The sequence below is a fragment of the Corvus cornix genome, chromosome 2 (genome assembly GCF_000738735.6).
Source record: "Corvus cornix cornix isolate S_Up_H32 chromosome 2, ASM73873v5, whole genome shotgun sequence".
Lineage (NCBI taxonomy): Eukaryota > Metazoa > Chordata > Aves > Passeriformes > Corvidae > Corvus > Corvus cornix.
Window position 1 is genome coordinate 14,141,808 of NC_046333.1, and position 27,526 is coordinate 14,169,333.

The 27,526-nt window shown below is 42.8% G+C and overlaps 1 protein-coding gene across 1 annotated transcript in view; it reads left to right on the plus strand.

The window, feature by feature from the left end:
• The first annotated feature begins 24,581 nt into the window (after window positions 1-24,581).
• The window catches only part of ITGB1 (integrin subunit beta 1), a 43,458-nt gene continuing 40,513 nt past the window's right edge, over window positions 24,582-27,526 (plus strand). The window contains exon 1 of the mRNA XM_039548892.1: window positions 24,582-24,929. Coding sequence (XP_039404826.1) covers window positions 24,921-24,929 — 9 coding nt within the window. The 5' untranslated portion in view covers window positions 24,582-24,920. The remainder of the gene's footprint in view (window positions 24,930-27,526) is intronic.

A 27,526-nucleotide genomic window follows, 5' to 3' on the forward strand; every position in this document is an offset into this window, starting at 1 on the left:
GGCAGGGGAAAATGGGCCTCAAACATCCTTAATGCTCCTGGCTTTTACTTCATCAAGGCTTTTCTGTTGAAACATTCAATATTGCCGATAGGAGAATTCTTGTGCTGGCAAGACAGTTTTCCTCTTTCAAGGGATCATAAAATAGCATCATGCATTGAGAGGACCTTTATTCAAATCCTGCATAGTAGAGGTTATTCCACTGCCAAGGTTGTCAAGGTCTAAATCTTGGTCTCCCTTTTCCATGTCCAGGATATTTGCCATTACTTCATCTCCAAAGAACTATTTCTTTTTCTCCAATCTCCCCTAAACACACCTAAAGAAAAGCCTTGAATCCTCCAGTAAGTCAGTTTAAGAGCATACAAGCAGCCTGTGAATGCTCCCCAGAGAAGCCAGCAGAGTCTGAGTGAAGACTCCAGCTGGGATGAGGACAGCCACATGTGGTTTTCCTGCAGGCAAGAGGCTGCTGCCCATGGAGGGGCAGGGCAGATTTGCAGGGGTCTGTGAAAATCTGTGTGGAAAGCTCTTTAGTCCTTCACCTTCCTCACAGTTTTGTGATATTTTTCAAACTGCCTGGCTAGGACCTGTGAATTGGCGGGCACCACTGACCTGGCAATCTAACGAGGACTTCAGACCCATTGTTTCAGTTCCAGACTCCACTTCTTTGAAACAAATAGTTGGTGCACAGTGAGTGTATAAATATGCACAGAACTCCAGAAATTTCCAGCCTCACAATTCCATTGTTCTGCTGTGATCTCTGGTTCTCAGGGGCCTTTAGCCCTTGTCAGTAAAATCCTGATGGTGAGGAACAGATAACTTAATTACCTTGAAATTGAAGTTTCAGGCTCAGTGTTACCTAGCAATGCGTGCATCGAAAGCATTATGTTTTAAAAGCCATCTGAAAGCATGGGAAGGTTGCCAGCTATTCAAATATTGTCATAGTTCTGATTTTCTCCAGCTCCCCTGATAGGCACTCAGAAATGAGACCAGCCTTCGAAGGAGGAAAGACAGCTGGAATAAAGATAAATCCATTTATATAACCTGAAAACTTTCAAAGCAAAGAACTGTACTTGGCTTCAGTGTAGTCATGTGGGTGCCCTCACTTCTCACTGGGGAAGAAGTGCCTCTCTTCACTCTCTGCTGCCTGGAGGAGGCAGGTTCCTATTGAATCAGCTGGTCAGGAGTCCTACAACCACAGGTTTTTTAACAGGACGCTTTGTCAGGGTGTCTCTGACAGGCCCACAAGATTGCCATAGTGACTATACTGTGTTTACTGTGGATTTCTGCCTCCTGGTCCTCACTGTGAAAGCTCAATTTCAAGGAAAATGGAAGCCCAGGAAGCCATGGTAACCCTTGAGAGATTCACCCTGATTCATCTTTTTCACCATCACTTCTTACATTACCTGCCTGTCCAGGCCTGTTACCGCTCTGCAAATGAAAGCCTGATGATGGACAAAGGGCTGGCTGTCATCTTGGCTGAGGTGCTCTGCCCGCTGCTTGGTTGTATAATCCTTTGCTGTGTCCCACCACAGCTTCTGCAGACTTTGGGGCAGGACCTGTCATTTCATGCTGGAGCTTCTCTGACAGGTCCTGGTCCAAGATGAAGGCTGCTGAGCTCTACTATGATAAAAATAAATAAATGAGACTCTGGGCACTCTTTGTCCCATGTCACATTACAGAGCTCAGAGGATCTCCACCATATGATTTCATCTATGTATGTTTGTCCAACAGAAGGAGTTACTTGTCACACAAATGTAACTGGCTACTATAACCCATTCTCAGAGATTTCATGTCCTTTTCCTTGGAAAAGTTCTACCTTTTAATATGGTGCACTCTCTTCTCTGGAAGCATCTTCAGAGCTGGACAGAATAAAATAGGAAGTAAAGGAACAGTGAGATCAAACAGTGTGGAAGGTCAGAGGAAAGTGTAAATTACCTCACAGACATTTACCTCTCCCGACCTGTCCCAGGATGGAGCAGCTCCTCTCTTCAAAGTGACGACAAAGCTCCTCTGCACAACCCTTTTGCCATTCTCGCTTCCTTCCACTGCTGCTAACAATCCTATAGATGCATCCTACAGAATCTGCCCATTTGAGCTAAACCCCCATGTTTGTACTGAAACACAGAAGTAGCTCATTAAACTTCTCTTAGATAAATTGTTTAGACTAAGTAATTCTCCCCTTTCCTCCCCTTATGTGTCCAGCCTATTGTTTATAGCCAGCATTCCAGGCTGTGTGTGATGAAAATGCTGATGTGTTTCCTGAGTTACAGACCCAGGCTTTATCTCATCTTTCATTTAGGAAACTGGCTGCTTTATCATTTTATACTGCTGTGTGCAATGTTTATTTTTCCCCCATTATTAACATTCTATAGAAGGAAGTGCCCAGCCCCATCAGCTGGAAGCTGCATTGTGCACACCATACACAAACACACACAAAATAAAGGGAATAGTGTAGAAGTTTGCAGAAATCTACACAGAGTTCACAAATTCTCTTTGATATTGGGGACAGCCTCTGGGTAACAGTGTCCACGTGTATTTATATCCTTCACACACTATCATGATGTGGAGTTTGCTGGTATCCTCTGCTGTCTTTAAGTTCCATTTTTCAATCAAAATCCACAGGACGTGACAAAAAAAACCTCCTGCCCTTTGAGCAGACCTAATAATGATCACCTATTCATTTGGAGTCCTTTTAGAAATTACTCCTTCCCAGGTTTTCCTCTGTTTGATTTCCAGGGGAGACATCACTAAGCAGTGACTCACCCAAAGGATCATGAAAGCAGCAAAGGCGACCCAGGTTGCACATGAATCTCTGACTAGATATTCTGGCCAATAACAACCTAATTGGAAAAGTCAGAGACAAGCCCATGATTTAGAGAAGCTATGTTTAAGAGAAAAAGAATCCTGAATTTCCGATAGGATTTTGATTTAAATCCAAAGAATGCACAAGTGGTTAGCAAAAAGAGGCACATACTTATTCTTTCATCTAGAAGAGGTATCTCTTGGGCTAGTTCAAGTGCATTGATTTTTTTAATCAATTTTTGCAAAGCCTGTTTAACTTTTTGCTGTAACTACTGAAAGCAGTGAGTACTGGGAGAAAAAAAGTATTTATTCTAATATTAAAAAGAGGAAGACCAGAGGTTGTAGGGGCCAAAAGCAACTGAATTAAAAGATGTCATCACTGTGGAGGTGTAAAATTGCCTATTTTGGGCTTTCTACTGCCTGTGAGGACAGCTTCTAAATCTGAAACATTCTCACATGTGGTTGTCACCACAATTATTTTCAGTTACTGTTTTTATCAAGTGGATTCATTGCATGCACATAGTGGATTGCCTGGGATTATTGAAGGATCCCAGAAATAAGATTATCATACCTTCTTAATGTCAGACAGTTCAACTCTTCCTAGAGATTCTATCAATTGCTCTTCTTGAAGCCATTTTCTTTTCATAATAATAAGCATTCTGCTAAAAGCATTTTCCTTCTGAATTTCACCTACAACCATAGAATACCCAGAAAATTAGTTACCAGTTCAATCTTTCTTTTGGCGTGGTTTATCTACAGTTGCTTATGCTGATCTTTCTTTGCAAAGAAATATCTCTCCAAAATAACTTACATTTACCTAAAGTGGAACAAAGGGTCCTGACAAAAATACATTCTGTCAAAATCCAGCTTGAACTTAGACTTGCTGCTTGGGTCTGCTTCCTTCCCTCCCCACACCCAGTAGTATTTTTTTCTCTAATTCAAATAGTTTCAATTCCATTTAATATTCCCTTTCTCAACACCTCACTTCCTCATTAATTTGCAGAACAATGTGTGGCTTCAAATGTTTGCCCTGTGGTCATCCACAAAACTCACATAACCAATGCCAGAGCTATATAACAATCTCCAAGGATTAGTTGTCGGAGACTCGGGCCGGGTGGATTCAATTTTCTGAATTTTCACAGACTTTTCATAAAAAATCTAGGCAAGGTTCAAACCACCTTGGAGTTGCTGAATTTTCAGCAAGGTTCTGAGCTCTCCAGACATATTTTTTTTACACCACTTAAAATTAGTCACTTACTACAACACTCATCTCAAGGTATTCGGTTTAGTTATTTTGGGATCAATAAAAACAGATGTACTGAACAGCGACAGACTAAACCAAAATAGTTTAGAGATGAAGTGTGTAAACTGCTCTTCTCGTTCTGAGCATGGTATCTCCTGCAGGGGCCCTGGAGGCAAGGCCCATGCAGTACCAAAACAGGATCTGAGCCTATATTAGACTTACACTATATCCAGCTGCAGCACAGGGACATTCAGCCTATTTGCTTTAAGCCAAATTTCTCTTCTTCCCGTTCAGGGACTGTCACAGCACTGATGTGCTGTATTCCAGTGCACCGTGGTTGTGATGTGATCTAGTGGTTGTTATATCCTAGTGCAAGCTGCAGGTGATGTTTAAACTGTGACATCTGTCTATAATCTGAAAGAGCTGTTTCAGTGCTCTCCCCTCCCAGGGTTCTCTTTTCTCCTTCCCTTTTCCAGCCCTGGTGCCAGCAGCAGGAAGGGTTCGCCTCCCGCCTGCCAGCGCTGTGCACGGGAGGCAGGACTGCAATGGTCTGACACGGGCAGGATGCGGGACATCCTTCCCCTGGAACACAGGCGAACCTGCTCAGGATGTCTGCTTCTCACAGGGAACACTAGATGGCACACAACAACCGCCGTATTGCTGCTTTTTTGGTTCAGAAGCCAAAAATTTGTTTCAATGCATCAGCCTGGAATGTGGCTAAAAGGACTGAGCAAAACATGAGCCTAAGTACGCTATTAAACCCCACTGGGCAGATAGCCTTTCCAATAAAATTTCACCCCTCTTACTCTGTCAGAGTTATTTTTCTATTTATAACTCTGCCTATCTTGGCAGCCTCAGAAAGTAAACAGATACTTTATCTAGTGGCTTGTTGACAGGCAAAGGGATGCTCATTTTGGTGCAATGTGAAATAACAGAGTGGCATGCAAAGTAAAGCCCACTTGGCCCAGCAACCTCTACAGTTCAAAATATAACTGCTGGGACAAGATTCAAGTGATATAATTATCTATCACAGGGATTCTATTAAAGGACCTGTGCTTCACTTTGTAAGTAAAATCAAGTACTCACTTGCACTTTTTATATAGCTATAAGTATTTTTTCCCCTGTCCCAAGAGACCTAGATTCCAAGAAACAGAAATTTTGCCATTACCACTTCATACAGTTTATTGGATCTGTGCTTACTATGGGTCTGTTTTAATTTGGGGGCGGGGGGGGAGAGGAACAAAGGAAAGCATTTACAGAAGGACTCCTCACACTTCATTTCCAAAATTTTGAAGCAGTCAGTTCCTGGTGCTACTTCACAGATTCAACAAGCATAAAGTGATGAAGGATCTGGAGCACCAGTCTTAGGAGGAGTGGCTGAGGGAGCTAGGGGTGTTTAGCCTGGTGAAAAGGGGGCTCAGAGGGGACCTTACCAATCTCTGCAACTGCCTTAAAGGAGGGTGTAGCCAGGTTGAGGTCAGCCTCTTCTTTCAAGTAACAAGCGATAGGACAAGAGGAAATGGCCTCAATTTGCACCAGGGGAGGTTCAAATTGGATATTAGGAAAAATATCTTCAAAAGAGTTGTCAAGCATTGGAACAGGCTGCTGAGAGAAGTGGTTGAGTCACCATCCATGAAGATATTTACGAAATGTGCAGATGTGGCACTTAGGAACATGGTTTTGTGGTGGACTTGGCAGTGCTGGGTTAATGGCTGGACGTGATGATCTTAGAGGTCTTTCCCAACCTAAATGATTCTATGATTTTACAACTCCTGTGAATGTGTAAGATTACTATTTAACTGAAAAAATGTGAACTTTCAATTTCCTGCCTACTGCTAGTAATTGGCATGGCGGAAAAGAGAACCATGTCCACGATTACATGATTGAGGTTCAATCCTAAACTCACCAAAGCAGGAAGCTGTAAACAGCAGTTTACTGGCAGAAGGGTGTAAATCCTTCCTTGCCTGTATTAACTAGCTGACACAGGGGCAGGGAGAGGAGCCTTGACTCTGAAGCGGGCTAGGAAGATACCTTGGGGCCCCCTAGGAGGGGACTTTTCTGAGAAAGCAACCTCAAGCTGTAGAATCAAGACCAGTGTAAAGCACCCACCAGGTTGAGAGATGACTCGTCTAGGGAGAAAGGACATTCAGTGCTAACCAGAGTCTCTGCCAGATATGAGCGTTGGGGTTTTTTTTAACTTTCATTTCTGTTCATGTATTTTTGCATGTTCTGCATTTCATGGGGTTTTTTTCCAGCTATGTAAATACGTAGTTTTATTTGTTTTTAACTTGCTCCTGTTTGTGTCAAAAATAACTTCTGAGTAACTGGCTGAACTTTATGGTATTCCAGTACTCCAAGGTGGCCATCCTAAAAAACAGAGCTCTGGATACCTCTCCCCTGCTTCTCCTCTTTGCCCCACATAACAAGGTATGTTTCTACATAGTTTCAGGGACCAGTTTGAGATGGAAAAATAGATGCCTTGCAAGAAGAATTTATGCCTGGAAGTATCATTAACCTAAAAAACTCTTCAGCATTAAGTAAAAAAGAGGAGAGGAAGAACAGATAAATTAATGGGCTTTTTAAACTACATGTAATAATAATTACTGATATCTTATTTTTCAGTTTCAAGTTAAATTCCTGTCCTACCAAACATTCCAGCCAGCTTGAGCTAAGTAATATCTATTTCAAGGATGCCATGGTAAGCAAACTGAGGAAAAAATTTTAGTACTGTGTAAATCCACATTCTGGCTTACAGGAAATACACTTCCAAAAATGCTGTTGCAAAGTTGTGAGTGTGTGTTGACAGTTTGCTCTAAGAGCTGCATGTAATTAACAGAAGCATATAAACAATTCTCCGGTCTTTCGCAAAGAGCCATAATTTTTTCTGTTACTTGGAACTGTAGTTGCTAATTTTTGTATTTGTTGCTTGAAATGGTTTTTTAACTTCATCACATCAAATTAATGAAGAGTGGTTGCAAGCTTCCCAACAGCATGGGAATGCTTGAACACACCTGTCTTATACCCAAGGACAGACAGTGAGAAGCAACTTCAGGCACCAGAATCCTGTGCCTGGACCAGTTGAATGTTGATCCAGCTCTACCATTTTCAGAACCACACCATTACTGCACTTGATGTTGACCTGTTCCAGTTGTACTGGACTGATGGGAAGTGACTGAGATGTTCATTTTCAAAGGCATTCCTTTACAAAGACATTGAGGTCTCAGAACCAAATTCCTACCAGCCTGTCTGAAAATGTCCTTGGGGTTTACCTGCATCTGTAACATATACACACCTAAATATTTCTCACTAACATTCTATGGTAAATCTTGAAAATTGATATTAGGAACTTAGTAGCATATATTTTAATAAAACTACAGAGAAATTGAATGTTAGTATTTTTACTAACATTTTTTCTCTAAACATATGGTATTATTCTACTCTACATTTTGTTCTATCTACTGTGCAAGAAAAAGTAAAAAATCTGAGTTGGTCACAGTCCAGAGGAAAAAAGAGCAGATTGGAAACAGAAGCAGTGTGATCTAGGCTGTACACTGGCAACAGACTTCAGGCTGTAAATTGCAAACAGTAAAAGAACATGCAAGGGCTGGTGGTGGAGGATTCCTCATCAGTTGAGGCTTTCAAGCAAAAAGTGAAAAGCTCACTGAAAGATATGCTTTATTCAAATAGGCATTTATGCAAGGCTTGTGTTATGTAGGAGATAAACTAGATGATCTCAAGGATCCCTTATGGCTTTACAGCCTATGAATAAAGAGCCTCTTTCACTGTAAGAGACTCAGTATTTCAGCTGCTTTGGACCCAACGTGGTGTAAGCAGGACTGCTACAAAGCAGGAATTGTGTCACATACTTCTAATGCCATGAAGGCCCCTGCAGAACACAATGGGGGACAAGTGTGTGAAAGAAGTCCTTTCAGTGCCCCATCAGGTCAGTTGTTTGAGCACAAAGCTGGGCTGAGTAAAGAATTACAGTATCTCACTTCTCCTCTCACATTATGAATCTCTTTCACTGACATATCCACAGAACCATTAAATTTGATATTATGGCTGCACAAACATGAAGTCTTTGGAGATTGGTGAGAGGTATACAAGTCTTCTGTGTTGCCATTTCATGTGATCACTGTTTGGAGGGGAAAAGGGGAATTCAGAACAGAATTTAACTTGGTTTATGAGAGAACCTTTCCGATTCGGATTCAAAAGCTGATCAGAAAAGTGATTTGTTTATTTAAAGAGTAAAACAGAAATACTGACAGATTGTCCACTCTGAATTCCAAATTAGAGACAATTTACTCCACTAATAGAAGCTACCAGTAATAGGGTCTAGACAATGGAAGAACTGGGTTATTAAAAGGGATTACATCTGACAAACAAAGACACTTTGTTTCTTCCTATAAAAATGAAAACAATTTCATGGATATAATCTGCAAGAACTTGATTTTAGGAAGCATTTGAAACAGTAACTGCAATACCTTAAATGATATTTGGCTTGAAGAAACCCCCTAAGCTCAACTGTAGCTTCTGCAGTAATTTTGGTTGATGTGCAGAAATGCATAAACAAGCTCTTCCCCAGCTACTTCAGATATTACAAGGTACATAACCATGACAGCACAGAGCTCATCTCCAGTTAACCACAGGGCCTTCCTAGGTACCTACTGCAAACCTTTCGATGTTTCATTTGGCCCTTGCTATAGAGCCATCTGTAACAAAGCTAATTTCTACTGGAAGCCAGTTCAGATCATTTTTCATTTAACACTAGTTACAGCAGTAAGCAAAAGACAGACATACTCAGAACAGCTGGTGATGAAAACCAAAATAATTCTGAATAAAATAATTGTGAGCTGAAAGAAAGAACAGTACATGTTCAACAGGAAAATTGTTGTAAGTCTTATTTAAAATATTTGTTAAAGATTTAGAAGAGGGATAAACACTACATTTTGAAAGGAAAATTATACTGATTTAAAATGGGTTGCATATCTACAGCTCATATAAAACTCCATTTATTTCTGGAATGTAAAAAATATTTCAAGCAGAAATATTTACTTTCACAATCCACTCTGAGAACTCAAGTTCTTATCTTGTTTACTGGAGTAAACTTCAGTTCAAAGGTTACTTCTTGATGTCCTTCAAAAATAAGCATATTATACACATCCTTTTTGGTGTAGGCTAGCTTCATGGGGTTTTGTGTTTGTCCTGATCATTAACAGTAGGGATAAAGGCCAAAGTCCTCAGTTCAGCAAGGCAGAAGCTAGGAAAAAGCAGAAGAGGAATGGCCCCAGTTCAGGCTAGATTTGAAGCATGCACATTCTTTCTCCCTTCACCACATTCTTTTCCCCTCTTGCCGATAATGCCACAGCATTTCATGAGTAAGAGCTTCCTTTTTGTTTCTGCACCCTCATTTCCTGCTGCTTCCATCCTGTAAGCCTCCTTCAGGATTTTCAAAATATTTTTCCACTCAGGCTGGGAGAGTGCACTGAACTGAGCAGATGATGCAGGAACCATGATGATGTGCAAGAAAAATAGAAAAGGAAGCAAGAAAGAAAGAGATGTGAAGATATGGAAAAAGGGAAGAAAATATGTCCCTCTGTATGCAGAAATTCTAAGGTGGGTTTAATGAATAACTAAGGAGTACAACTGTGAGTGCAGGTTTTGAGAAAGCTTCATTCGATACAATTTCATGTCTTTAAAATAGACTATTTTATGGTGTGGCTGCATTTCCAACACTGTGCGCATTTATGATCCCTCAGCGAAAAAAGTTCAGTGATTGCCTGTACTAAAATTCATGTAACACTGCCTCAGAAAGCAGTACAGAGATTGCTACTGATCTCCTATCTTCATCACAAGAGTGCAGACTTCATAGAACTTCAAATATGTTCCCCAAGTAATTATAGGGTTGAGATATTCCAGTTACAATTTTTAAAAATAGAAAGCAAATATTTTTTGTACATGAGAAAGTAAATGTCCAAAACTAAAATAATGTGCTCCCAAGCAGTTTTCTGTACAGTTTCTGTACATAAGTCCCATAACAAGACAACAAACATAGGTTTGGGGCTTGTTTTGTGTGGTCCTATAATCATCCAGTCTGCAAAAGCTTCTCATTTTCCTAAAGAGGGACTAAGAGGCCAAGCCACAAACACCTTCAAGAGCCAACCATTTTCAGACAAGTTACTTGAAAAAATTAAGGGGAAGGGCAGTTTCTTCTCTACTCACACAGCATGTTAGTCAGACAGACAAGTCCATTCTAGTATCATGTAAGGATGTCTGAACATGCACCAGCAACTTTGTGTACCTGATCCTGGGCTGGAGAGCACTCTTTGAAACTGCTGGGACTCTCTTTTACCAGCATTTAAAGAGGGTAGCATCTCTGCCACTTTAGAACAGGACAAAGGCATCAAATGGGAGAGTTGAAGCAGACGGGCGATTCCCATCAGCAATTAAGTTTCCCAGAGCTCCAGATCAAACACCTGAACACCCAGGATGGTGCTACCTGCACACTTAGTGGATACAAGCTGAAATTGGGTCTCTTGACACAGATCTGACTCTGCAGCCAGGTATATGGCTCTGCAGAGCCCTCCAGGCACTGGAATTCCACAGTCCCATGTCTCCAGGGTTCATCTCTACAGATCCAGTTGCAGGTCAGAGCTTTCATCTGCAATTCTCTCAGGGCATGGGTGAACCTTTCCCTTTAGTCTTATTTTCTGTCTGTAGACTGCCATCACATAAATGACACCAATAACAAGTTTATTTCTTCCTAGAGAACTTCAGTCATGACTCTTGGGTCACCTTTTCCATCCTTCTACTGCATGCTTCCATCCACAGAATTCCAGCGAACTTTATAAATTATGAGACAAAAGGGTTTTATTTCTGGAGTCTCTTCCACAAAGCAGTAAAGCTGGGAGGTTTTTTCCTTGTGCTTGTCCAAAAATACATTTTTGCTCTGGTTTTAGTTATTCTTGAGTCTAGTATAAGGTCTTGGATACTCCTAACAAATTCCTCTCCTTCCTTGATGTCATTGTCCTCTGAATACTTGTAGAGGTTAATCCTTCTCCCTCCATTTGCCTACCAAATTCTGCATATTTAGATTGTTTAATTTTCTTACATAGATTGAAAAGAAAACTCAGCAGAGAGACAGAAATCTCTTTAGAGAATTAGGTGCCTATAAAAATGTGCAGAGGAGAGAAATCTGTCGAATGTCCTCACAGAGACAAAGGCTGCAAGATCAGCTGATGTCCTGGTAAGCAGCAGAAAATGTATCTGGAAGCAAGTCTACAGGAAGAGGGAATACTTTATTGCTCAATATCAGAAGAGGTTTCAGTAAGGCTTGCACACCTTGTACACTAAAAAAGTAACAATGATCATAGCACAGCCACTTGATCTATTTTGTGTCTCCAGCAATGATCAATAGCCTTGGGAAGAACCAGAGCAAGCAGGCACTGCCACTTCCCTCAAAGTCCTGCTCCAGAGCCATCTGGCCCAGGGTCACAGTTCCTGTTCTTAATCCTGCCAGGGAAAGGATGCTAGCAAGTTCCAGCAAGCTGATACCTGCATCACAAATTTTATGAAGTCTCAGAAGAGTGAAACTCTGCTTATGAGCTACATTAAAATTATTATTTAAGCTAAAACTAGTCCAAGGTCACACTAAAAGATAGTATCTCCTATCTCTGTGCTTGGTGCCAGAGCAAAAGATAAGCCAGAGCTATTTACAAGGTCACTTCTGCAACCAGGTTTTGTCAGAAAAAATCTGCATTGTTGAATGTGAAATGGTCTATCTGGAATACCTCTTACTTGGCAGACCTTCAGCAGAGCGGGAGTTTCTGACAAAGCCCAGCGGATGTGGGCTGGACACCAGAGGCAGCAGAACTTTACAGCCCTGTGATCAGCTCTGAGCTAGGAGACAGGCAGGTCCAGCAGCTTCTGGTTCAGCAAAATGTTTTCAGATTAAGCTGAGGAAAAAGAAAGCTGCCTTTTTGTTTTTCTTTTTTTTTTTCTTTTTTTTTTTTTTTTTATTATAGATGCGTTGCAAATGGGAAGTCTTCTTTTTAATAAGTTGCAGTAAACTCAGTTGATGCTCAGTCCTGATGTACATCTCTCCACTCCTGTACTCAATTTGGTGCAGCAATGAAGATGAATACTAGAGTTTCAGGTCTGTCGGCACTATTTCCATTTTCAGAAAACTATGAGAGAAACATCTTTCCTTTCTTCTTGCTCAAGAAAACAAGAGACAGAAGGACAGCCCACTGCTAGCCATGCTTTTTTTCCCACTCTCCAGTGGAGGATTAGCGTCTCTGTATACTAAACGCAACTACTTGTAATTCTCTTCAAAAAGTTGCTGCCTTTTTTTTCTAATTATTTGTGTGTGACAAAGTCTGACCTGTTTTAATGAAATCCAGTTTTAAAAAGATTTTGGCAATATTTAGTGGGAAAAGAAATAATAATGCAACAACTCTTTTAAGAGTCTTAAAATGAGACAATCCCACATGAAGCAACGCTGCCCTGCCTTGCAGAATCATTACCCAGAGGAAAAGCACACCACACCTATTGTACAGTTTCTATCTTCAGAAGCCTCTGCCAGGACCTTCAGGGTATTATTTTCTCTCACTGTCTATAGAACTGAGGAACATAAAAAATAAGAAACAAGTTCTGTATTATGAAAACAAAAAACTCAAAACAAAACAGAACATCGAATAATGTATTTAAGGTAGTAGAAAAAAATTGAGTTTGCCATGTGAAATAGAATTGTTCTAAAGTCCTCACATTTCCCTTTTTTTCTTTATGTAGCTATTATAATAAATACATACTCTGACTAAGATACCAAACCTCATAGGGAGCTCTAGATTTAGGAGCTCAGAATAAAACGAGCCCATCATTTGCAAAAAGAGCTGCACAGGATATCTTGCAAAAATCAAAACCATGCTTGATTTTGACTAATTTCCCTTTTTAGTATGGTAATTTAAGTGAGTCTGTGAGGCCAATGGGCTCTAGATTAACAGGTTTACCAAACTATTGCAACCAAATTGGTAATTACTGACAGTATCCCTTCTGGATAAAGTTCATGGACTTGTAAAAGACCTAACAAAAATTGTCCACCCAGTAGAAATGTGAAGGAAAAGACTTGGAAGTCTGTCAGGGAGGAAACCACAAGATTTACACTTTAATAGATCCAGTGGTTACAATAGAGATGTGGATGAGGACAACAGATGGAAACAGAGCTGACAACTCCACAGTTTCCATGGAGTTTCCACCACGTCCTATTATTTATTCAGAAGCTATTTTCCAGGAAAACAGCCAGCCAGCTCACAAAGGTGTTTTCAATAAAATAATTTTCAAAGGATGGTGGAACAACAGAATAAGCAGGCCACAGAGAACAGGTGGCTAGGCCTTTCTTTTGGGTTACCCAATTTGCATGTTTGAATAATAATTTCAAGCTGGTGGTAGTATATTAGATAGTAGTATATATGCAGTTTCTCAACTTTGTACAGCCAAATTATCTTTTTACACTACTGGCTCATTTTTTGGCCCAGTTAACATGGAAACATGAGAGGGTTTTTCATCACACTAGGACCAGGTGTATCTATGTGTGGCTTGTAGTGTTTGGACTCCATTAGTGGATCTCTAGCAAATGCAGAAAGAGCTGAGACATAAATATTTTTGGTTGCCTGAGAAATATTTTTAACAGAAGAATGTATTTTCAACTGGAGTTGGCCAGCAGCAGCAGTAGCCAAAAGTACTGCAGCAGCTGAGCAGCTGGAAAAACACTCAAGGACAGGCCCAACATTTAGAGCAGGACCAAGGCTGACAGCAGCAGCCTGGGATGAGGGTTTGTGGGGAGGCTGACCTGAGGTGGGGACTTGGGGCACCAGTAGAAAAAGGGCTGTGAAACAAAAAGCTTTGGCAGTTAACATGGGACACTTCCTTGCTGAGATAACTCGAACCAGGGGCCTAATATGAAGCAAATTGCATAAGCCCAGGGCTGCTGAGCCATGCCAGCAGCATAGCACTATCCTTCATGCTGTCAGAAACAGGGTGCAGCAACCATAAGTATTGCAGTCTGCATGCTGCTGCCCAAACACCCCACAGGAGAAGGGAAGAACAGTTTAGCTGCACAATAAATTTTGATATCAATTGAAATGTTACCACAGCTCATTTAAAAAGCAAGGAAACCATAAAGATACAAGCACTTAGCAGAAGAGGTTCACTAGTTTCTCACAAAGTCACGTGCTCACTAAGGTTCATGTTTTCCCTAGAAAAATCATGAGCAGCAGTGGCACCTCAGGGTCATACAGCAGGCTATTATCTATCCAATTATCTATCCAAAATGAAGAGTGACAAATATTACTTATTTCTAGAACAAATAGGTATACCAGTGGGAGTATGAAACATGTGAATTTAAATGCTAATATGAAACTTGTCACTCTTCTCAGAGAATATTGTAACAACACTGCTAAAGAAATCAAAAGCGGAACTATTTTTGTCCTGAATTTAGCCCATACAATTTAGCCCATAAAGTTTTAAGAAATCAGTAAATAGCTACTTCATCTAGATGAGTTATTTAAATGTTCTGAATCAGTTTACAAAACCAGACAGTACAGACAGTTACCACTGATAGTTTAAAAAAAGATTTTTAGTGCAGAAGAGAAAAACCTTTATAAATCACATACATACACACATATGTATATGCATCTACGTGTATGCATATATATGTACAGGCATAAATAGATCAAGACTCAGATTCCACTCAGACAATAATTAATCCATCTCTTTTCCCTCACTTCAAGAAATGTAACATAAATTTTTGTCTTTTATTTACTAGTACTGGAAAGAAAGGAAGATGACAGGGGGCGACATCTAAAATTTAAGGAGCCAGACACAAGAATTCACATTTCTTCCTCAGCCAGGAGAGTGCTCTGTGTCATTGAGGGGACACTCTAACCCTGAATATAAGCTTAAGGATATGAAACCCTAAATACCACATGAGAGTGCCATGAGAAATTAACTGCATATTGTGTAGTTGGTGGATGAGATCTCCTCTGACATACAGCAAGATATTTAATACAATCATTCTGGGATTTTCTTTGAGACATAAATTATAACTGAGCATTTCTTTTAGTAGGTGATTCAATGATTTACATGAGAAGATAAAATTATTAAAATGACCTAGTGAAAAAAAAGATATCTTTTACATTAGCTCACTTTCCGGTATTCCAGGAAAAAAGCTTATTTCCAGAAATACCACAGTGCTCTTAAGACAGTAAGTCCAGTAAGATAAAGAAAGTAAGGTGATACAAGTAGCTCAGTATATGGATTTATCAGTGGTGTGTCATTTGGTTTTACTTCAATATGTGAATAAGAGCAAAGGACAAACCTTCCACTGCAGGTAAGTGACACAAGCAAGTCTGCACCTTTTCCCACAAGTGACTCAAGTTCCTGTTTGCACTTGGAAGTCAAGGCTGAGAGTATGACTAAAACAAAAATGTCCAGATAACAAAAATTACAACCTTCATTTTCACTTCAGTCCCATCCTTTCCCAACACAAAATAAAAAAGCCTCCAAACAAAAGTGACACCACTTATATTCAGCTTACCTCCACTAAAAGGATGAGGTGTAGCAGATAAAATTGTTACAGAAATACCGAAGGCCTGCCTGGTATAAAATTAAATTTTAAATAAGGAAGAATAAACAAGTCACTTGAAAGCCTTAAACATGTTGTATAAATAACCTGTGATGCTATCCAGAATCAGCTGAGTTGTAGGCATCATCTGCCCCAACCATGAGTCAGCTTGAGTCAGTCCACTGTACTTTTATGGTACTTTCAAAGTCAGAAAATACATCTCCTGGCAGCATGAGAGAAATCTCTGAAATGTGAAACAAGTATTTGGCGGGAAGGTATTCTCTACTGTAAGATGGCAGTGAAATTAGTGGAATAAATAAAATACCAGTATACTTAACATTTCTGTCTCCTTATTTTTAGCCCAAACAGAGGACTGAAATCAAAGTATAAAATGGAAAGCAAAGCATGTGCTCTTGAGGCCAAACTATTTTAAACTCTTCATGAACTGCTCCTTCTGCACAGCAATTCTCCAACTCCGCAAAGCAGCGCTATGGCAATGTAGATTCAGTAAACAGGGAATGCTTCCAGCTGTTTGCATCCCTCCCACTCCCAGTATGCATAGCATCCTGGCTGGTAGAAGCTATATTTGTGTTTAAACATGATAAGGCTGATTTACATTAGAGGAATGTTTCTGATCAATCATTTGTGCTGAATAGCCAGTGACTAAGTGGAAATGTTTCACAGAGAGTACTGAGAACTGAATAAGAACTGAGTAAGAAGTTTATGAAACTTCAGGACGTGGTTACAGTCTCTAATCTACTTAGCAGAGAGCTCACAGCTTCCTGCAACTGCATGCACTGGGCACGCACACATTTCTCCGGTACTCAGATCCAGTATCCACAACTGTGGAACATAAAAGGGAGGGAGGGCTCTCCACACTTCACTTCGCCCATGGAAAGTTAAGTGCCAAGTACAAACTGGTTGTTACAGTCGAGAAAGAGAGATGCAAGACTTTTCAAGCACTTCAGGCAGCATGAATCACTCTGTCCACTGGCTGCTATCAGCCCAGGATCTAATGAGCTGCCTCCGGCTGAGACAGATCTCAGGGAAGGTTTGGTGCTGGCTGCTTGCAGGATGGATCACGGGCTGGGGTTCTTTGTCAATAGCAATGGGTCCGGTGGAGCTATGGAAACCAGCCGAGATGAAGAGTAGCTCTTAACTTTACCAAGTTGAGAATCCAGTGGCTGAGTATAGCAGATCTGTTGTGGAGGACTCCTTGCAGAACAGTTTTATAATGCACAAATAAATATTTACACCAGTAAAACATTTCTGCTTTGATATTTGAAAAATAATAAAAGAAAGTAAATTAATTTAAAATAAAGTGTTAGCCTTTTATGATGTTTTCATTAAAAAAAAAAACAACGCTAAAAGGAGGGGGGTTTGGACAAAAATGCTACATTTTTTTTAAAAAGACTTATGCTGTCAAAAGATAAACTATCAAAATGGACATGTTTCAAAGCTAACTTAATATATATTATTGATCATGGCTTTTAAACTTACTCTGATCTGCTTAGACAACAAAATGACAGCACAGACCAATTTTAATTTAGGATTTATATGTTATTTCAGAGCTATGTCATCTATGAGAAATATTTAAATTGAACAGCATCTTCTTTTCATTTTACAGCTTTTTACAAAGCTCAGTTCTAGGATATTTATTAATATGACTCCAGCAATATCCCTGCAAACCTACAAAACTAATGTGTAAGTATTACTGCCTTCAGGCAAGGCCAAATTTCTGTTCATAAGCTCATTTTATCTATTATACAGCTTTGCTACACTTATGCATCAGGCTGAAGACATGTAAGAAAATAATTTTCCTGAAGTTGTGGGTTTTCCTTTGGAAAATAAACAGACCTGCCATTTTCAATGGTGTAAAACTAAGATACAAAAAATTAAGTTAAAGTAATTCCTGCAACCTCCCATCCTCAGGGCAAAGGTCTTAAATCCATTAGAGGCATCCCTGACCTTTCTTATGACATAGCTTTGTAAATTGGGCAACTTTATGAGACTGGACACATATATTTGATAGAAACTAGGATTTGACATTTTCCAAAGCTTTGTTTATAGCATGCAGACTCCAATCTGGAAAGTAGCTTGGCAGAGCTTTCTTGGAACCTGCATGTTCATTTTCAAAGGACAAGATGTGACTCGACAGCTCTTGGAATTCATCCTTTCTGAATGGGAATTGGGGACAGACCAATGCAGCAGGAATGTGCAAGCACAAGGGTGTAGGTGCTACTGGCAAAAGGAACAGCCCTGAGCCCACACTGCAGACCAGAAAAAGAGTACTGTTAAAAGCAGATGAGAAAATTTGAAGAATCACAGAGGAAATTGGGGAGAATAAAAAGGAAGGACAGGGTAAGATGGAGGATGGATCATATATGGTACAAGATTTTTTGTGATACAGATACCAGACAAGCAAAGAGAATTAAGATTCATGTTTACTAGTCTGAAGACAGTTTAATTTTAGCTAAACCTCAGCTACAGCAGAAAGCCAATGCCACATACTCAAGTATGTGGTTACAGAAAATACCACAGATCCTGAGTAAGCTGAGGCAAAAGGCTGAAAGCCAAATGCCTTCCTACTACCTGAGCAATGGGACATCCAGGATGGCCTACATGAGCATCAGAATCATAATAACTTTAAAATACATTTTTAACGTGTACTAGAGCGATCAACTCACCTCCTTGCAATGTTCAACCTTGTTCTTTTTGAGCTTTTCTCAAAATTGCTTGAGAATCTCTCTGTTGTATATAAGTTCATCAACAACTATCTTTTCACTTCCACTCCTTCTTGGTTCATTACACCCAGCTAAAATCAGGACTTTGTTTTATTAAATACAATGTCAGCTGTGGCCAGAATATCCTACTGCCAAGGATACTAGCAAACTACAACACTCCCTGCCAGATGATGAATTTCATTTAAGAGCCTGCATCTGTAGACTGACAAACTCAATTCTTTGCTTGATTGAGTCCTGTGAGTTACACAGCTTACTGCTGCAAAATAACTGCAACTGCTGCCAGAATCATAAAGAAGGGAAGAAAAGCTGGTTGAACAGACAACAGAAAGTCAGAATTGCTTTGTATTAGACTCTGCATAGATGACAAGGTAGTGGGATAAATCAATACTCAATCAAAACTGCTATTAACATCCAGACATAACCTCTTAAGAAAACGAAAATTGATGACACTTGTTCTAGAAAGATGGCATCATATGGGGAATCATTGGGAGTGCACAAGAGAAAGATTTTGGCTGTAAATCTCTGGCATCTTCATCCAAACATCATTACTGCCAAAGCATTTTAGATATGAGCCTAAGAAAAAAAAAATTTTAAAAGCCAATTAAACAAATTATTTGAAAAAACACAATTATGAAAATAATTCTCAGGTGTGTAGTAATGGGGAGGATAAATCTGGGGTTTCAAAACAATCTCAATATAGGACTCGTCTACTTGACAGAAATAGTTCTAGAAAAATACTCTGTTCTGCCTTTTTTGCCATTGTTTTCTACTAGAACAGCCAATCACCTTATACAATCATGATTCTATTTGTCCAAATCTCATTCCCCAGTGGTACCAATACTATTTATTTCCTTCAGACTATTTTTGTCCTTTTTCTTGCCTACTGGTCTTGCTTAAAATATTCTGTTTTCCACATAGCTCCTCTTTCCCCTAAATATCAATGAATATGAAATCTGTCCTTGCTCCCGCTCTCATGACAGATTCTCATTACTAGTAGACTGTGACCATCTCCTACTTTTTCTGTAGCTGATGATATCAAAATCCTCCTTTCTCATTTCCATCCTTCCTCTCCTCTGCAAAATTCTAAATTTCAGGAATTTTATAACTACTGCATTGAGCTTAAAATGTTGCAGGATGTCCCTCTGGGCAAAACCGAAGCAGAAGAATTCTTCAAAGAAAGCTCTTGCAATCTTCCTTGCACATTTCTTTGGGGACAGTGGAATTCATTTTTTCCCCCAAATGAGCATAAGCTGCTTGTCTAAACAGTGGGAATCCCCTGAGAAGGAGGGAACAGAATATGTAGGCATGTGATCTCAAGAGTCTCACAGAATAGAAGCAGCACATGGTAAGAATTAACTAAGTGCTGAATCTCAGAAACTTATTGTGCATTCAGAATTATCATCCTTTGGGGATATTTTTAATCTCCCATAGGCACCTTTTCTTGGGTAATTAAACACTAAAATATCTTCAAACCTGAAGTTTTTAAATCTAGTTCTCTAGAAAACATGCTTCATTACAAGCAACATAAGGAGCTGGTGCAGAAGTTCTCTGCTCTGTGTTATCATGAGCATGAGTGTTTGAACATAAATCTCAAAGACTTTATTCTCTTCATTTAACTCCTGCTTGCTTCCTTACTTTGGAACACTGGGGGAACCTGTGGTTCATTCCTAAGGATGAAAAAACATTCCTGCCTTGCTTATTGAGAACCAAAGTATCTTATAGAATTTCTGCACAAAACAAATGATCTTCACAATGACATAGGAGCCCCACAAAAGTGCTTTGGAAGATATAAATCCATGTGACAAACAAGAAGGAATGTGTATGCTAATGGCAGCAAGGATTGCAACAGCAACAGCTCAGCCTATCCGAACGTATGCACAGAGGAGAGAGCAGCTCCTCAGCTAAAGGAAGTGCAGAAAGAGTCAGAGGAAAGATCAGAAGGCACAGTGCAGCTGTAACAAAAGCTGTCCCCCAGCCCCTCTACCCCAGCCTCTGTGCCTGTGCCAGCAAGGGCACAGTCCCACCAGAAGGGCCATATGCTCTTGTGACCTTTCCTTTCTCTTTGACTGACTGCCAAAAGAGGACAAGCTGCATTTTAAACACTGGTGAGCTGAAGGAAGGGCTTGCTGGACTCTGACCTTTTCAGGCTCATGTTAGACACAGGACTGTTGATTGAACAAAGCAGAGATCTAAGCGTTGATCATAAACCAGGTGTTAATATATCAGCTTTATTGCGCCTGAGTGCCGCACATTGCTCCCGTGAACAGCAGGCAGACAATCCTGTAGAGCAAACCTTTGCCCGCAGGATACAATCTACAGCAATCTCCCGGCTGAACATTTGTGACTCACTTCACTCCTTGTGTGGGGCAGGAGAACCTGGCTCCAGCACAAACACAGCAAGCACTCCATATCATGGGCACACTGTACATGGCTGACAAGCTGCCGGACTTGTTCCCTGCCTGTCTCCAGAGAAGTGTTGCTCATTCCTCATGAGGGGACAAACAGAGGCTGTTATCAAAAGCAATTACCACAACCATTTAGCACCATCACTTCCTGTTCTAAGTGACCCTTCTAATAATACTTTCTGTATTAATCTTGGGTCCAAGCCCTAACATCTCCATCCTCCACACTGGAAGCCAGAGCCCAGTGCTGACCAGCTGCCAGAGAGGTCTCAGTGCTTACTGTGCCCCTTGGCGACTGCACAGCTGCTGCTGGAATAAAACAGCGGCTGCAGCTGCTGCTGCTCTGCTCCAAGGTCAGGCCAGGAAAACTGGGTGCTCTTGCAGCCAGCTCAACCCAGGTGGCTGCAGTCTGATGTGTTCCCAGGAGATCTGCTTTCTTTTCCTGGCTCCATTGCTATCCTTGGGAAAATCATTTTGACTTTCTGTTTTCTCTCCCATCCTTTATCTATCTTTTGTGATTAGACCATGATTTTTTACGTCAGGTTTATAGTTTGGTTTCCTTTAGTTTGGAAAGGAAAAATATCTTAAGTAGGGCAGGAGCCTTTTGAAGAGGTGGGGAAAGAAGAGAGGTGGAAAGGGAAAGTACCCTGCTGTCAGTAACCAAGTTTGTTGGGAAAGTGGAGAAGTACAGATAAATTACCACTCCCTGGGGCAGGGGTGGGTGAGATACCTAGTACAGTATGAAGAAGTAAAGGTGGAAGGGTTAATCGCTGGTCAGATTATGAAGTTGCTTAATGGGTGCCCTGATGGGAGGCATTTGCATTTGGGGATTAAAGTGCAAACCATGGCACTCCTGTGTTTGTTATCACTGAGGCCCCAGTTGAAAAATATCAACCCTCTAAACCCTCTGCAAGCTGCAGGAGCGGAGTAGATGCTGGAGAAAAGGGTGAGCGCTCCCCAGCTGTGTGAGCTTTAGTAACTCAGAGTTCAGCGGCTTGGCAGCAACATGTGGTAAATGGGAAACTGCAGCCAAGGAAATACCCTGATAACTGGTTAGGAGCTGCTGCAGCTTCTCCTACCATCCAGTTCCTGCTTCTCTGGAGGCAGTGGCTCTTGAGGCACACCACTGACCCCTCACCCCAGAGGTTTCCAGCCAGGCACTGGGAGGTATTGCAGTATAGCTGCCTGGCACAGGGATACTCAGCCCCAGCCCTGCAGCTGCAGCTGGACACCCCTGAGTTACAGAGCTGGCTTCTTTACACGGGCAACTCTGGACACACCAAGACCTGGTTTGGAATTTTTTTGGGTGTTCCTGTAAAAGTTGTAATAAAACTGCATCTGCAAGGTAAGCTAACAGTGAACCAAACACTTCCCAGCTTCCCACTCAATCCATGAAAATCCTGTCTTTTCTTGAGCCCTCTTGTGCAAAACTGTTTACTCACTCTCCCAGATGTCATGTACACTGCAGCATAGAGACACTACATTAAACATTTTGACATCCTCTACAATTGTGTCTACTGGCTCAAACACCTCCATCACTTTTTTTTCTGACATCTTTAGTACTTCAGAAGTGTTGGAAAATAACAAATGGTTTTCATACCCATCTGTGTTCTCCATGGGAGTCCAGAAAACAGACAAATAATGCAGTGATTTTTTTTTTTTCCAGCCATTTGGGAGACATTTTCCTGCCGATTTCCTAATGCTCAGTATAGCCAGCCACTGGCTGTTGCAGTGGTTGAGTCCACCACGGCATTGGCCAGGGAGCCTCAGGACCCCAAAACAGTGGGGGTCCACTGGTGGGCAGGCTCAGAGGTCTAAGACCACCCCCTTTTACCCCTTTTAAATCCATGTTCTAGATAGTTCTCCTTTCCTTAATACCCCACTGGTTCCCGGTCCCCTTGTTCCACCCCTCGCCTTCCCCAGTGGTCACTATCCTGTCACCCCACGTCCTCTCCACCCCCTGCCCCCCAGATGATAGGTTCCTGATGTTCTGCCTGCCCTCGGTGCTGCTGCAGATAAAACCCCGGACCCCTCAGTGTTCTGTGTTCTTTGTCCCTGGATCCCTTCGAGCGGGGACCCCAATAAACCCCTCAGAACTCCATACAAAGGACCCTCCCGCCCCTTTGTCCCCAGCGACGCTGCAGGCGCTGTCCGGCTCTGTGTGTGTGGGTGGCTGCGAGTACCCACCAGCTCCGGGGTGCCAGGGTGTGTCCGAGTGCGTTTGTGGGGCACCCCCGGAGCTGCTCCGACAAGGACGCGATCGGGACGGACGCAACGCTCTTTCCACCCCCCTCACTCAACATCGTGTCACCTGGCTACTCGACACAGTAAGATCTGAGCACAGCACTGGGTAGTACTTGAACCAGTCTGTTGAGCACTTTTATTTACTCCTCAGAGCCCCAGTAATCTCGGTCGCGCATTTTTGCCACCACTTCTTTGTGGACGGCTGCTCACTATTTGCATATTCTGGGAAAATCACAGAATCACAGAGTTACGAGGAACCCACAAGGATCAACGAGTCCATTTTTAAAGTGAATAGCCCATACAGAGATCAAGTCCACAACTTCGTCGAAATTAGCACCAGATGTACTATTTTTCCCCTTCAATAAAGAAGCAGAGAAGAATACCTTGGATAAATACAATTTTTATCTTCCAATACTTACATTTCCCACATTTTTGGCAAACCACTATCCCTCCGGCATTTGCTTTTACTTTGCATAGCGTTAATTTTTACCATTTTTTAAACTTTGGCTTTCTGGTGGCTTTCTTATTTCCTGGCAGTATTAGTATTATATATTGAACTACCTGTTGAAATACATAGTCCCTGCTGTCCTTATCTCTGAATGTCAATGTTATTTATCTACCATTTCATTTGTCCACTGGTTGCTTTTGATGCAGCTGCTTGGAGCAGCAGTCTGTCATTTCAATCTCATTTTCCAACACCACTAAAGCAGTTTTGCAATTACAGCTGTACCAGCATTAAAAGCTTCTGCTAACACAGCTGTCAGGAGACTGCACCCTAAACCACTGCACTGCCCAAGTGGAACACGGGGTTGAATCACAGGCCACGCTTCAGTAAAGTAGAAATATCATTCTTTTTTTATTTCAAAATGCAGCTAGAAAGCAAGCAGGAGAAAAGTGATTAAAATTATTAACAAGTTGCAGCATTGCTTACTTAGTTAACCATACAAAAACAAGAACTGACACAAGCTCCAGTAGCCACACATAAAGGCACAGTGCTTAGAGCTCTGAGCTGTGAGTTCATAGCTTGTGCTTCCCAACACCCTACCTTCAAAAAGGTGTCGAATGGGACGTTTTAAAAAATTTTTTACTCGGTAATTTCCCAAGTACCTGCTTTAAGGGGCACTTTAAAATACCAAAGGCATGCTCCGACCACCATCAGGCTCCGGCCGAGGGACTTGGGTCAACCCACTTTTTAGCTTAGAGCGTGCGTTAGCACCACGATAAGCCCACCCATCGCTTTTAGTGACTTCCACCGCTTTTGGAAACAGCTGCCAGCAAGAGGGACGGGCGATCCACCTCTCCCCAGATCCCCCGCTGTCTCCGTGCGTGGAACCGGGCAGCTGCTCCCCTCCAGTAACAGGAACAGGACAAGGCGCAGCTCTGGAAAAGGGCTCGAGCAGCCTTTCGCTACCGGCGGGAGCGAGGCGGCCGAAGCCCCGGCCCCAGCGCCCGGCCCGGCCCCGGGGCTGCGGCGCTGGTGCCCGGCGGCCGGGGCGCTGGCAAACCCCGCCAAATAAGGCGCTGGCGGGCGGCACGGATGGAAGCGGGAGAAAAGCGGGCACCGAGCCCCGCCTCGAGCACAGCTCTCCCGTCCCTGCCGCCGCGCCGCAGACGCCTCCCCGGCCCGCTTGACGGCAGCGGGGAAGAATGTGTTTCCGGGGCGGGTAAAGCGGCGGAGTGCGGACCTCCCCTCCCTCCCCGCGGGCCGGGCTCCCGCAGCAGCTCGGAGCAGGCGGCGGCGGGCAGCCAGCGAGGAGCGAGCCCGGGCGTCCCGCCGCGCCCAGCCCAGCCCAGCCCAGCCCAGGACGCCGGGGCAGAGGAAGCCACAGCGAGCCGGGCGGGCCGGAGCGCGCCCGCTGCCCGCAGCCATGGCCGAGGTAACGGGAGGACGGGCGGGGGTCGCAGCTGGCCGGGAGCGAGATGAGCGGTGCCTGTGGCCGCCCCGGGGCTTAGTGCTTCGGGCGGGCTCCGGCGGGTGGTGCGGGGCTGCGAGCGCCGCTTCCCGCGGCCGCCCGCGCCGGGCGCTGCCGCCGCCCCGTGTGCGGGTCCCTCGGCGCCGGTCCCGGGCGGAGGAGGGGGCGCCGCCGTGCCCGCCCGGCGCTGTGGGCGGGAAGGTGTCGGGCCCAGCCTGCGGCTTCCTGTGGCGGCGGGACGGCGGCCTCGGGCCTCCCGTGCCGCCGGGTCCGGCCGGGCCTTTGTCCGCTCGGGGCCGGGCAGCGCCCCGAGCCCTCCTTTCCGAGAGGGACGGAGCCCGTGCCGGTGCCGTGCCGTGTGCCGGCCGCCGCCTCCCGCCGGCGGTGCCCGGGGAAGGGGCAGCACTCGGCTGGGAAAGTTTCGGGCGGCGGTGGGCGTCCGGAGGGGAAGGTGCCTTCCGCGGGAAGCGGGCGTTGGAGTTACAGGAATGGGAACGAAAGGAGTGAGGCAGTGCAGGAACTTGAGTTCCCAGGGTTTTGACCTGCACATGTCTGGAGAAAGAGGGCACTGAGAGGGGGGTATGTGCGGTTTGAATGACGGGATGGTCGCAGTGCAGCATTTGACTGCTCGATCCGTCCAAACTGGCTCTGAGCCTCTATAGCTTGCTATAAACTTGTGTCGCGATGGAAGTGAGAATGTGAGGCCTCTGTGCCATGTCCCGCATGGGACTTCTGAAAAATCTTACAGCAGTAGCTCGGTGCTTTGTCTCCTGTTACTGCCTTCATATACTGGTGGTTAGAAGGAAACATGAAGCGATGGGAAATTCATTCTGACTCACTGTTTAGGCCCATGTCCGATGTCTTTATCTTATGGAATAAGTATCTGACTGCCTGTTAGACTCATCAGGTAGTCTTTGTGACTATTTATGAAAAAAATTGAAAAGCATTTATGTTTGCATCTTCATTTGTCCTTAATAGAATACAACAGTCCTTTCGTGCCAACACATGTGCACATAGCTGTTGGGTGAAAATGTTGACTTTTCTGGTAGATTTGCCATTGCTGCTACAGTCCTGTTCATGCCAAGATACACAAACCTTTAGGAGTAAGGATTGTCTCCATTTAGATTAGTGGAACCGCTCATGGCTAATGTTACTTGTGTGCTAAGGTGTTGAAATGAAGCAGGACTTTATCTATGTGGAAATAGATTTAAATAACTTGTATTCCTGGCGCACAGATCATTTGTGGTGATGGTGGTAGCATAAGAAAAAGTAGTTTGGAGAAATGAGACAACGTGGTAGTGAGGGGGTTTTGTTGTTCTTGGTTGTTTGTATGGGGGTTTTTTAAGAAGTATTACACTACTAGAAGGATGTAAATTAGACTAAAACAAGACTAAGAGTAGCAAAGACATTCATTGTCCACATCCATCCCAGTGATGAAACCAATGATTCATTCTCCTGTCACAAAAAATATTACTTGCCTCTGGCAAATGATTAAGTAGCATTTTGCAAGCTTGCCTAAGGCTGTATTTATAAGGGTTACAAAAACAGTGAGCCATTGGCAATACGTTGGCAAGACAAGACAAGTTTAAGATGTGAACACCTTCAACTTTTGTCCTTTTCAAAGATGTTTCAGCTGAAAGGTGAAAAGCTGACAGACATGCATAATCTTACCTTAATCAAAGTTGAAGCTGGTAAGTGGTGTATCTGTTTGCCAGCCACAGGATAAATGAACCATATTTATTTCAAAATGAAATGTCAGCAGGTAAAGCTCTGGTGTTCTTTGTGGGTGCAACCAGGGAGCTCATTCTGCTCTCTGTGTTCAGTTGTCTGATCTGTGCCATGTTCCCAGTAAAGCCCACCTTTGCGAAGGACTAATTTGGAGGGATGCTTGTTTCTCTAAGAATATGCATGAATTTCTGATGGGAGTGCAGAATTTTAATGTTTTGTCTTGAGTGTTTTAAATGACTCAAGTTCTTAGCCTTATACCACTTCCTTTGGGAAGTGATTCCCAAAGCTGAAAAAAAACTGTCTGAGAACTTTTCCTGCTGTTCTTTTTTCCTCATTCATTATTTCATTCCTCTCTCTAAACGATCTTCTCTATAGCTCTAGTTGGGTAGCTCTGCTATAGTTCAGATTTGAAAAAAAGCTTGTTTGCTATAGCAGCAGCTCAGGAAGTAGATAACTTGAGTAGCAGAAAGGCAAACGTGGGGAGAGCCGTGCACACATGGGGTGGACACGTGCTGTGGCCTCCCTTGCCCTGAATATTATTCCCTCGCTGCTGCTGGTATGAGTGCCCATCAGTTTTTTGTAAATTGTTGTCCTGCCTGCCTTTCCACCCAGTCTTGATTTAGTTGAGTGATGTGATGCACACTTAGCTTGTGGTTCTCCCAGCCTCTCATCAGTCTGCTACAGCCTTGGTGGTTGGCTGCGGCTCTTGGTACTGCTGCCTTCAGAAACAAGGTACTGCGGTTGTGATTGCTCAACAGGCTATTAAGTACCTTCTCTTGATGGGACCCTTTTAGTAAGCCATCAGCAAGGGCTGTAGTTCTGCAACGGGCTCC